At 48.8% G+C, this 12,078-nt stretch overlaps 1 protein-coding gene across 2 annotated transcripts in view; it reads left to right on the top strand.

The window, feature by feature from the left end:
* The first annotated feature begins 1,199 nt into the window (after window positions 1–1,199).
* LOC135908919 (uncharacterized) overlaps window positions 1,200–12,078 on the top strand; it is a 27,908-nt gene continuing 17,029 nt past the window's right edge. For both annotated transcript variants that reach the window (XM_065440770.1, XM_065440769.1), the window contains exons 1-3: window positions 1,200–1,494; window positions 5,378–5,546; window positions 9,117–9,311. In XM_065440770.1, coding sequence (XP_065296842.1) covers window positions 1,244–1,494; window positions 5,378–5,546; window positions 9,117–9,311 — 615 coding nt within the window. In that variant the 5' untranslated portion in view covers window positions 1,200–1,243. The remainder of the gene's footprint in view (window positions 1,495–5,377; window positions 5,547–9,116; window positions 9,312–12,078) is intronic.

Here is a 12,078-nt window from a genome sequence, read left to right as displayed (position 1 = left end):
TTTCAGAGAAACTTCTTTCGCGATACACAGGGCCCTACCGCGTGCTGCGCCAGGTGACGCCTGTGACTTACGAAATTGCTCCTGTGGGCTCAACCTCGTCCTCTCCTGTGGCATCTAGTGATGTCGTACACGTCAGTAGGCTCAAGGCCTACTACACTGCTTCCGAGTCCGATCTTTAGTCGCTCCGGGACGGCGCTTTTGCAGCCGGGGGTAGTGCTACGGCACAATATGTGCGATCACGAAAGGCCAGCAGTGTGAAGACGACGACGACGATTAGATGCTAGCGCGGGCTGTTGCCTCTTGGCCTAGCACAGCGTATTTTCCTTGTAAATATATTTGTACATAGCTTTTCGTCTGCGTCATCCTACGTAACAATATTATAGGACAAAATTCTATTTTGAACCTTAATAAACTCTATTATCTTCATTACCTTCATAAAGCACAAGATTTTCTTGAAGGAAAGAAAATGTCTCTAACATTGGTTTGTCTGCTTTAATTTCTTGTGCAATGTCAACATTACCCTGACAGGTAGACGTATATCCGCATTTGCTAAAGCTACACGCGCTACATTAAAAAATATTTTGTGTTTCACGTGCCAAAACCACTTTCTGATTATGACGCACACTGTAGATCGGAACTCTGGAAATTTAAACCACGTGGGGTTCTTTAACATGAACCTAAATCTATGTACACGGCTGTTTTTGCATTTTGCCCCAATCGCAATGCGGCCGTCATGGCCCGTATTCGATCCCGCGACCTCGTGCTTAGCAGCACCACACCAGAGCCAGTAAGCAACCACGGACGGTGACGCTCTACATCTGACGTTATACCCAAATTCCCATCCGTGGTTGCGTAGGTAGGCCCATAATCTACCACATTTCGTGGGGGTGCTAGAGCATACCCAGAAATACAGATATTTACCTAGGTAAACAATTGACCCTACTACGGACCAATGGGAGGTACAGCTCGCCAGCTTGGACCCAGAGGTGCCAATGGCACTTCTGAACAAAGACTAGCGGGACGCCGAGACCAGTGGAGCCCAGCAGGACCTGGAGCGACACCCGTAGGTTCTCAATGACCATCTTACTCCCTCAATAAACGTTTTCATCATCATCATCATCCGAAGCTCCCTCTTCCCCCACTCCCCCCGGAGTGTAGTCACCAGCTTCTTTGCCGATTTCCCGCAGTGGGTACACGCCATCGCATAGGAAGCACGCGAGAAATCGAACGAGCAAGCAAAGAGATGCGCTGGAGCCCAACGGTTCTTTGGCTCGCCGTGGTGTGCTGGCCGGCCGCGGTCGTGCGGACGCTGGAGACGCGCAACGTGTCACACCCGATTCGCGGCAGTCACGCGAGGGCGTCGCGGTTCCGGCCTGCACCGGTGCTACGACACGGGTGCGACGGGACGCAGTTCGAGTTCGCCTACACCTGCGACTACGACGGCAGTCGATGGAGCAGCAACGACGACGCCTTCCGAATTGTGCCCGCCGAGAGGTTAGTTGATTTCAGGTCGTAGTTCACTCGCACTGACAGCGGCAGGCTGCATGTTGGCACGTAAGGAGCTCTTTACTTAGAAGCTAAAAGCACGGCAGAATGGATATCTAAGTTGGACATCGCAAAGACGTTCTTATAGGCCATATGTTTACGGCGTCGTTTGCCATGGAACCCTCTTAGCTTTGTGCAAACGGTCGAGGTAACCTGCAAAAGTGGCATTGCCACGAAATCTCGACCGAGGTTTTTATGGTCTGATCTATTGTGTTCATGAATATCTTCATTATTGCCATACAATACACCAGTCAGCTCAGCAAACAAACCAAGATTGCTTATTTGTAGATTTACGTCTAAATTACCTTTGAAACGAGAAGGATGTTTACAGCGTGGGCAAAGCTTGAACTGATCAAAAGTGATCGAGCGAATGTCGCTGAGGATACAAATTGCAGCGTGATTCCTTTTTTAACCACACTAGATCACTCACGTTTATAGAGCTTCTCGAAATTAACTGTCCACGTGATTAAACGTAAGCGCAAACTAGGTTTATATGCAAATTAATATTGTGAGAGGTTACTGGTTGCCAGTTGTAGTCATCGCTATATTTTGGTCAACAAAGGGGCCCCTTTTAATTAATCACCTCAAAATTAAAATGAAACTCAGGCAGTTGTCTAGCTCCTTTGGCGCCTGAAATTGTGGGGAATTTGCATCCCAATGCTTCACAAACGAAGATTAGAGACATCGTAGCGTAGGACTCCAAATTATATTATCATATAACAACGTGGAGTTTTCAACGGACATAGCACCGAACACGAACTCTCGCGGGTCCTACCCCCACCAGAATGCATTCGCGCCGCTCATGATCGAATTCCTCACATCGCGCAATTCGGTATTGTCGAGCGGTGCTGACAGTTTGGATGCAGGGGGCGAACTGTGTCGTGAGTCCGGAAGAAGCCGAATAAGACGAAGTACGCGGCCCAAACGGGCATTGATAGAAATCGTACGCTCCGAGAGCACTTCTATATGAAGTGAAAGACGCAAAAGGCATCGGAAATGTATGTTCATGAATAAGAAAAAAGATGAAGAGAAAGAGAGAGAGAGAAAGGGAGGGCAAAAGATCGGCAGTACGTGACGGGGGATTTGTTCTAGAGCGGGTTAGACTCCAGCTGCGCTCAGGAGACAGAGACGAATGGCTTACAAGAGTTATCCCGGATATGGGACCCACAGACAGTACACCGGCCATGGTGCCCTCCTGATGCCGGTGTATCGTGACATTCTGCGGGGTTCTCGCTGCCAGTCATTGTCCACGAAAGCCAGTCAAGGGTCTAAACACGTTCGCACTCACCTCCCAACGGCATGTGCTACGGAGGCTATCTGCTTGTCTTTTACTGCTGCAGTAATATAAGTAGAAGACCCCTGGGCTACTCTAAGGCCGTACTGGCGTATGAGTGGTCAATAATGTCGACCCTAGTAGGACTGCATATATTGTTTAGGAGCTCGTCCCCGGCTGGCAGTACAGTCCTCCGGAGGCTGAGTCTGGAGGCAATCCCCGAGGTTGCAGAGTACACGACGATTCCGCGAAACCTCAGGGGGTATTTATGCCCCGCCTCTAAACCGCAACATTGGCGCATGTTCCATTAGGGCCATCGGCAGGCCGGTAGTGAAGCCATTTGGCGACGATACGGCTCGCAAGGTGGAGTGGTCTGCACGGACGCAGCGAGACACCCTCGCGGCAACCCCATGACCGCGGTGGTAGCGGATCTCAACGGAGGATTTATAGAACACACAACAATCATGGCTGGCCGAATGCTCATAGCGGAGGAGATGGCGATTGCCATGGTCATGCATGCGGAAGCGAATACCCTCATAAGCGATTGCGAGCAGGCCATCGGCAATTTCGTCCGCGGTAGAATTTCCAAACAGGCATACCATGTCCTCACGCGGCGCCCTCTAAGCGGCTTGAAAACCCTCGTGTGGACCCCCGCTCACACGGTTGTGCCCGGCAACGCGTCGGCTCGCAGTTTGGCTCGAGATCTCGCGCGCCGAGCCTCGTCCGCGGATGCGGACGACGTGAAGGAGGAGGAGAGACAGGAGGAACTCGGCGAGACCCAACATGAAATAGCCCATAGGTATCGCTTGAGGCGTCGGGCGCTGCCACCACTGGCGAAGCAACTCGATAAAACGCAAGCGGTCGCGTTTAGGCGACTCCAGAGAAACACATACTCTCACGCAAAGTACATTACCAAAGTCACAGGGGGCAAGGAAAGCGACCAATGTAGGCTCTGTTCACAAACAGGGACACTCACACACATAATGTGGGAATGCGTCTCACTCCCTGTTTCTCATCCCCCCATCAGCAGCGGGACTGACTGGACAGTCTGGCTCAGTTCCGGGGACGTCGACCGACAGCTTGAACTGGTGGACTGGGCGGAGAAGGCCAAGCAGGCCCAGGGCCTTACTTGAGCCCGATCTTTCAGCCACATCCCCCTTTTCATTTCCCCTTTCAATAAAGTTCAACACAAACAGGACAGACAGACAGACAGACAGACAGACAGACAGACAGACAGACAGACAATGAACTTTATTTGATCCTGAGGAGCTTCAGCGGAGGCCCCTATCGGGGACCCGCGGAAGCCATAGGCCGCGTCCAAGTCGGGGCAGGAATACCGTGATGTTCCGCCCATTCTCGGGCCCCCTGGATTGCCTGTAGTTGTGTCTGGAGCGATGGGCTCCGGAGTGCCTCTCCCCGGTCGGCTTCGCTGGAAAGAGGGCCGTTAGGTAACGCGGGGCATTGCCACAGCATGTGTGCTAAGGAAAAATAGGTCTCATTACAATCCGGACAGCTTGAATCGACGTCTGTGTAGATACGGCTGAGAAAGCCCAGCGAAGGGAATAAGCCCGTCTGGAGCATTCTAAGCAAAACTGACTGAGACCTATCTAACTTCGGGTGAGGAAGAGGATAGGCCCTTCTGCTAAGCCGATAGTGAGATGTGATCTCGTGAAAAGTAAGGAGCGGATCGTTGTGCTGGAGTTCATCCTGTCCCCATAAGGTCTCCATGCCACCGCGGCGCGTTAGATCTCGCGCACGGTCATGGGCAAGCTCGTTGAGGTTAGGTATGTTCTGATGAACGTCCGCACCCATATGGGCGGGAAACCAAGAGATGAAGTGAGTGCCAGGGTTTGTTCTCTTTTCCAGAATGCAGGCAGCCTCGTGGGCTAGGTTACCCGATTCGAAAGCTTTGACGGCCGCTCGTGAGTCGGTGAAAACGTTGGTGCGCGAGGGGTCGGTCATGGCCAGGGCTATGGCGACCTGTTCCGCGACTCCACATGAAGCAAACCTAACCGACGCCGAGGAGCGTAATTCCCCTTTGCCGTCAATGGTTGCCAACGCGAACGTGCTAGAGTTGCCGTACTGAGCCGCGTCGACAAAGACAGTCGAATCTTGATTCTCGCTGGCATTCTGTAAAATCGCCCGTGCTCGAGCTTTTCGCCTCCCTACATTGTATTGCGGGTGCATATTCCGAGGGAATGGGCTGACCACAAAGGTTGCCCGTGCCTCCCTGGATAAGGTGATTTGCCGTTCATTGAGTATTCTTGGAGCCATGCAGGCCTCATCTAGGATGCGTCTCCCCGCCCTGGTTGACGAGAGCCTGACTACCTGAGCAGACAGGAGCTTCTACTTTTTCAGTCTTTGTAACATGTGAGCAGTGTTCGTCTTGTAATGTTGTTCTGTATTTCTTTGTTACTGAATTATAAGTATCTATTGTGTACAGATGGCCCTGTCTCCTGTCCGTCGGTCGGTATTCGTACCAGTTAGCTATGTGTCATTGTTGTAACCAATAACAATTTTCTGGTGATGTACGTTTATATGAAGCCGGCTCCACTGCAGGTTCCAGCACGCGTCTATCAGAGCCCGCATCGACAGGTTCGAGGCAATCATGTTGGCGCAGCCCCAGCACATCGATATATCTTTCTACGATGTGTACTACACCTGGGGCGATGTCCTCTCTGTTCCTGGGCCATCTGCTTATGAAAAAGTTCCGGGCAAAGACTTCAACGTAAGCTCCCACTCCAGTCTCTTTGGTGTTAGAACTGAATTTAAGGTATTGAATACTTATAGCATAAATTGCGGGGTTCAACGCCCCAACACTGCACAATGGTTTATGAGAGCCGTCATAGTGGAGGGATCCGCATTAACATTAAACGCATAGAATTCTTTAACGTGCAAGAAAAGTGCGGTGCTAGATTATTGCTGCATTCCGCCCCGATTGAATGGTCGCCGTGTGTACCGTAAGGCGACTGCATGCATCTCGGAAGCAGTCCTATCTCGCTGTAAGAACCGATCGTCAAATATGCCGGTGAAACGCGTTGCGTGACCGGCATATATACGTGAGCCTCCCTCCCTCCCCCCCCCCCCCCGCCCCAGATACGAAGGTAGAGTTTACTGTTCTATCCCATAATCTGTTTCGTTCTAAGCACAATAACGCGGTTTCCGCTGTTTTCGATTGTCGCGTCAAAGCGCCCATGCCGAAACGCAAGCAGCGAGCATGATATGTGTGCGAGGAACCTAATATGGGACAGCATTCTGGCAAACATAAAGAAAAGGAAGCAAAGGAAAGAATTACGTTCAAGTCTCATTTAGCGCAAAAACGCATAATTGAGCCAATCCCCTAAGGCTAGAGATGCCAGAAATAGACACGTGGCAGAGGCTCTTGGCATTGCTCTTGCACGCAAAGCTAAAAAATCAAGCAGTTACATGACTCTTTCTTAGTTGAGAATTCTGCGCATGTGTTGGATGTCGTAGACCTCAATCCGGCAAGAGTCTTTGTGTCATTTCTGTAGTTATGAAAAACCTTTATTACTCTTTGATCCTTGATCCATTAATGATCATGCATCCTAGATCCGCCAAACCGTGTGTTAATGTCATTGTCATCATTCACAGGCATCACTTTAAGCCGTTTAAGCTTTCAAAACACAAAGTCATTGAATAAATGCTTATTGGTCAAGATAGCCCATGGCCTATTGGGGAATGAAGAAAAGAGGATTAAGTTCTGAGTTGAGACTAGTACATTCGACATGAAGTACGCGACTTGGAACTCACAAAACGAGGTTGAGTTTGGAGACACTACTTGAACTCTGAGATGCGGTCGAGATGAGTTCACTCGCAGCTGTTGAAAGTTGATGGGATGACTACTGAAAGCACTTCAACCTCGTGGTACAAGGTTTAGTCAGGTCATCAAATCGGAATGGAGGTCGAGGTGACGTCGCGTCTTGTCCGGTCGTTTGCGCACTTTCGCTCATCACAGCCCTTCTCTCGCGCTGTAGCAGAGATGGCGGGAAAGGAGGAAGGCAGTCGCACGTCGAAGCGGCGTTTCGCCATCGCTTGTGCCACCACTCAGTGCTCTAGAAGCTTCGCCGTTACCTTGCCGTTCACTTCACCAGCCCTTTATCGCTTTGACACATTACATAAACAGGTCGTGCAAAGCTTCGGAATTTCTTTTCAGAGCTATAACAAGGGCCCCCTTCCATCCCCAAATACGTGCACACCCGAGAAGATTGTGGAAAAAGCGACGCATGTTTTGCGCGAAAAGAAAGAACTGTTCCGGCGTTCAGCGAAACGCGGCCCTGGACGCAAATATTGGCATTCGGTGATTCGTTGACTTCGACAATAAGCTTGATGGTTTGTGCACATATTCTGAGGGTTTTGTCTTGACGACATACTATTGACTTCTCCTGGCACAGGCCGACATTCTTATAATATTGGTGCGCTCTTATACATTAGTATGTTCCACCGATAATAGTGACCCAGAAATATCAATAGAGGGGGACTGCCTCTTATTGCTGCGTAATTCGACCTGTAAAGCTACTGAAACTCTAGCTCAACAGTAGTTACAGACAAGTCAAGATTGCAGCGGCATGTCAAAGGGAACGTGTATGGACATTCACCAGTGAATCTCCTCATCCGATTTTTTCTCATCCAAGCACATTTGCATTGCTTAGGTACCGTTATGTGTCGGGAAGCCAGGGTGATGATGGAACTCTTGAGATTCCAAAGACGCAACCGTATATGAGAGGATTTGTTACTTCTTTCGTAAGGTGCGTTTTTTTCTGTCGAGAGAACTCAGATTATGCTATAGGAAATACATGGCCGCGAACCGTAGCACGGACACCTACGACAGGACGACTGCCAATTCTATAACTGACTTTATCAATTTTCGTGCACAGCAAAGTCTCGTGATCTTAGCTTATGTGCGAATCAAAACCACCAACTAGCTTAACACCAACTGCCTAAACAAAAATTATGCTTGTTAGTTTGCTGAGCGATATGCGTGAAGTTGACAGCCCCCTAATCCATTTTTCACTATTCCCTGCAAAATGTAAATGCATGCTTATGCAAGGGTTATTAATCCCTATAATCTATGCGCTGTTCCTGAGTGACCGTGGGGGGGGGGGGGGGGGCACATTGCTTCTGGGTCTCTCAGAGCGTGTATCCTAGTGCCCATGCTGCGACCTGTGGGGGATACGTTTTCCGTGGGTTCGAAGGCACGCACAGAAGGCACAGCACACATCCAGGGGCCGTACTGCAAACCTCTGAAGCCAGTTTCTCCCCAGATCGGATTGAGGAATACTTTATATTTCCCTAATCAAGACAATGGGCTGACAGATTGAATAGCACACTGTGGTATAAAGGTTGTAAACAAGGATAAGGTGCCTCAGAAAGGCTGGCCAACATTTCGATAGGACTAATCTCCGTCAAAGGCAACCTAGAGGAGGTCGCCTCTGATTTGTTCATTATGCAGATAGACTGGGAAAGCGTGGTTCAAATTTATTGCCAAGCTCGTTTTTATTGAACTTGACTAATCAAGTCGCTATGCTCAAGCTTAAATAGCCTGTTTTTCTTTTCGTAATAAATTTTCACTATATCTATAGACATAAAAACGTTTTTCCTGTAGAGTTAACATCCCTACGTTTAGACAACTCTCCCGTATAGGACTGGCAGCGCACTTCCGTGGGACAGGCTTCTTGTGCGTTCTCGGGCTGTCACTGGCTGCTGCCAGAGTCCGAAAATTGGCTGCATCGCATCCGTTGTTGTCTCACAAGGTGACAGGTATGGCCTGATCTTCTTGAAGCCAGGAGAAGTGCTGCTTGCGAGGCTTGAGCTTTTATCCTTGTGCCAAATGTGCGTCAACTTTAAGGTTCTCAAATGACTTTCTGTTCTCTAATAACATGGTGCATTCCCTTGCCTACATCATATCAGCTCATGCTCCTGCACATATATTGCTCGTTTATTTATTTATTTTGTTCTTATTGATAATTTTTTTAAAAATGGGAGGGTGCTTTATAAGATCGGAGCATACTATGAAGACTGATTATTAGTTGTCGAGAAATATTCACCTCAATCGGTGCCTACTATTACGGGGTGCTTAAATTTGCAGCAACCTTCATTCTTTGCACTAATGATATTTCGTCTCGGTGAAGACTTACATCCTTAACCGACCTGTGTTCAAATAGAGAAGCCAGCTACTTTGTCGGTTAGCTTATGAGTAATTCTAGTCGAATAAGCCTGCGCGAGATAGAAAAGACGCAGGCACATCGAGGCCTCTACTTTCAATCGCATGCTGGTGCAGGTACGACTATCGAAGGTCATCAACGACACGGAAAGGAACTACCTCAGCCGGACACTGAACCACACGTACGCGTTTTCGGGCGACTACTACCTCACGGCGGCCCTGCAGAATCGGACAAGCCGCGGCATCGAACGAGTCAGCGTTACCAAGATCACCGTTGTCGACGAGGCGCACCGGTGCAGGCCTCGGCTTCAAGTGAGCAATTAGGGGCGCTATGACGTAAGCGTATTACGATTTGCTTGTATTCCGTTTTTTTCATTACCCCTCCACGAGTGGGGAAGAAATTGAGTGCAGACCCACTTCGCCTTGTCTGTGACGTGACGTCGCGAAAACTGCCAAGAACGCTACTTCGTCTTTCTCACCGCTACTTCTTGGAACCAACAGCAGATACCCCTGCCACTTCACTCGCTAGCACAAATGAACTGGCTGCTATCTTAAGGCTCCTATCAGATATATTATGATCGCTTTCTATTGCTATGCATAAAGGAATTTTGGTGGCATCATGGTATTATATACGGTAATACCATCTCATTTCAGTAAGCATTGCCACGAGCAAACTGCGGAAAGCGAGCACAGATACGTCCTCGCTTGACTTGAAATTTTCCTATTCTATTGACATTCTCTATACTTGTACAAATGTTTCTACAAGCGACGTAGTGGATGAGCAATTTCCGTCAAGTGGTGTTTTGCCCCCCGAGAGGGTAGTCGCCCAGCTATCGTGCAAACGACTTTTCGGCCTCGCCTTCGCGACATATGTGAGCGGACCTTTGCCTTACGCCGGAGGTCACGTGATAAAGCACGCAATAAAGGAGGCGAGTGCGCGTCTGCTCCTGCAGGCCGGGCGTGGCTGCGCGTTGGCTGTTCGCACGACGGAGCACATAGGTGCCCCTCCACCCCCCACCCCCCGCCGCGTCCTGTAGATTATCTACGGCAGGAGGAAAGCGTGGGGGCAAGCCGAGATGGCGGCTGGCTTTATACGCACTGCCTTCACGCGCGTCTAGTATTCGAGGCTGCATTGCCGCATGTTCCGGAAACACCGCGAAGCAAGCGGCAAGCAGAAACCAGCACTTCTCTCTGCAACCGGTCTCCATCATCCCAGCGTTGTGACAACCACTGCTCGCGCAGTCAACGATTTAGATTTCATGAAGTTTGACTTTACGCCAGGCACGTACCCAGGGGGGGGGGGGGGCACGCCCCCCCCCCTCGAATTTAAGACGCATAACACGCCCCCCCCCCCCCCCGCCCACCCCACCTCTTCTCACACACATTCCTAAAGCGCCGCCAAATCAATGCTGACATTTGAGAACTATTCGGCGGTCAATATTTTGCTGTCTTTTTCACTCCTTTCGGATGGCGGTAGTTATCGGCGTCTCATGGGATGTGAACGCCAGTTTCCCCATCAATTCGGTGCCCGCGCGATTAACTCGAGATGCATTCAGTTGTCACCGTCTATTTAACGGTCACGCGCATCGTTGTTGCTTCGTTAGTTCAACCTCCTTCGTCTAGACTGATCCAGGGACCAGGAAAGAGATTCAGTTCGGGGTCAGCTGGTCTGTATACACGTGGAACGAGTTGCGGCGAGAGAAAATGCCGATTGCGTTTAACTATTCTGTTTGTTTCATTATTTCCTCGAGTGAGGGCTCACCGCTACGCTGACAGATCCCCGGAATCATACACCTGGAATATGGGTTCCTTAAGGTGGAAAATAAAATAATGCGAGACAGTGTCCATCATCAAACCCTGCAGTAACCCTTAATCTCATAGGCAATATGACTGTCACCCCTTAACTCGTCTGGTTTTTCCCTAATTGTACAGCTCTTTTCGTGCAATATTGTCTACTGGAAGCAAGATTCGCGAGGATTTGAGAAATGAGCGATCAACTAAGGGAGAGAGTCAAGGCAACAGCCAAACAGGAAGGAAAAGCAAAAATTAACAAATTTAACCGTTGTTTATGAACATATTTATGCATCAATATCTTTTTTTTTAAAAGGTAAGCCGAGGAAACGCCGCCGGAAGGGGAGGACAATTCCGTGTGTTCTGAATGACGCTTCTACAGTTATCATTCTAGCCCCCTAACGCAGCCACTTCTCTGCTGTGCGTATGTAGGTGTTTTTCTAACCTTTCACGGTGGGAGCAGTACGTGTAGACATCCTGGGTACGTGCCTGCTGTACGTGCATGACAAAATGCTTGGTAATTTCATTAGTTAACGAATGCTTACTGCACATTACGGGACCGATAAATTTGGTAACATTATTTTAATATAGTTGTCTAAGGATTTCACTATCGATAACAAAGCTTCGCCTTTCGGGCGAGATTGTGAAATTTTTTTTAACACTTCAACTTGATTTACCACAGACTACGCAACAGCTTATGCTCCTACTGCGACTTCTAGAGGGTGGAGGCGAGTGAGCTACACGTACACAAAGCTGCTAAGGAAATCAAATAGAAAAAAATAAACTGCGGTAAACACGAAAAGAAAAAGACCCAGGACTGGCTTAGACCCTCAACTAAAGCTGATACTGATGTCGTACTGGACATATTACGGCACTTATAAATAACAAATTCCTAACGTTGTTGGTACAAAAAGATACTAGATAACACCAAGAACGCACTAAAATTATATCATCACACACTTTGATCGCAATATCGGATTTTACAAAGCCGTTTGAGCTAAGCACAAACGCTTTCCAACATTGTACTGGCGCAGCACTATATGATAAACACAAAAGTGGGCATCTGAAAAGAAGACTCAACGTGACAATCTATGATTAGTACTACACATTCACCGAGGCAGAAGTCAACCACTCAACGATTCCAAATAAAGGAAATAGGCAGTTTTATTGACCCTTTGGTATTTCAAACAAATCCTTGAACTAAGCACATGAGTCTTCGGACCGATAACCAAGCTATGATTTTCAATGTTGCTCAAAGGTCAAGTTAGAAATACTAGAGGCAGACGCG

Source organism: Dermacentor albipictus, chromosome 9 (genome assembly GCF_038994185.2).
Source record: "Dermacentor albipictus isolate Rhodes 1998 colony chromosome 9, USDA_Dalb.pri_finalv2, whole genome shotgun sequence".
NCBI classification, from domain to species: Eukaryota; Metazoa; Arthropoda; class Arachnida; order Ixodida; family Ixodidae; genus Dermacentor; species Dermacentor albipictus.
This window is presented reverse-complemented; position numbering and strand designations above follow the sequence as displayed.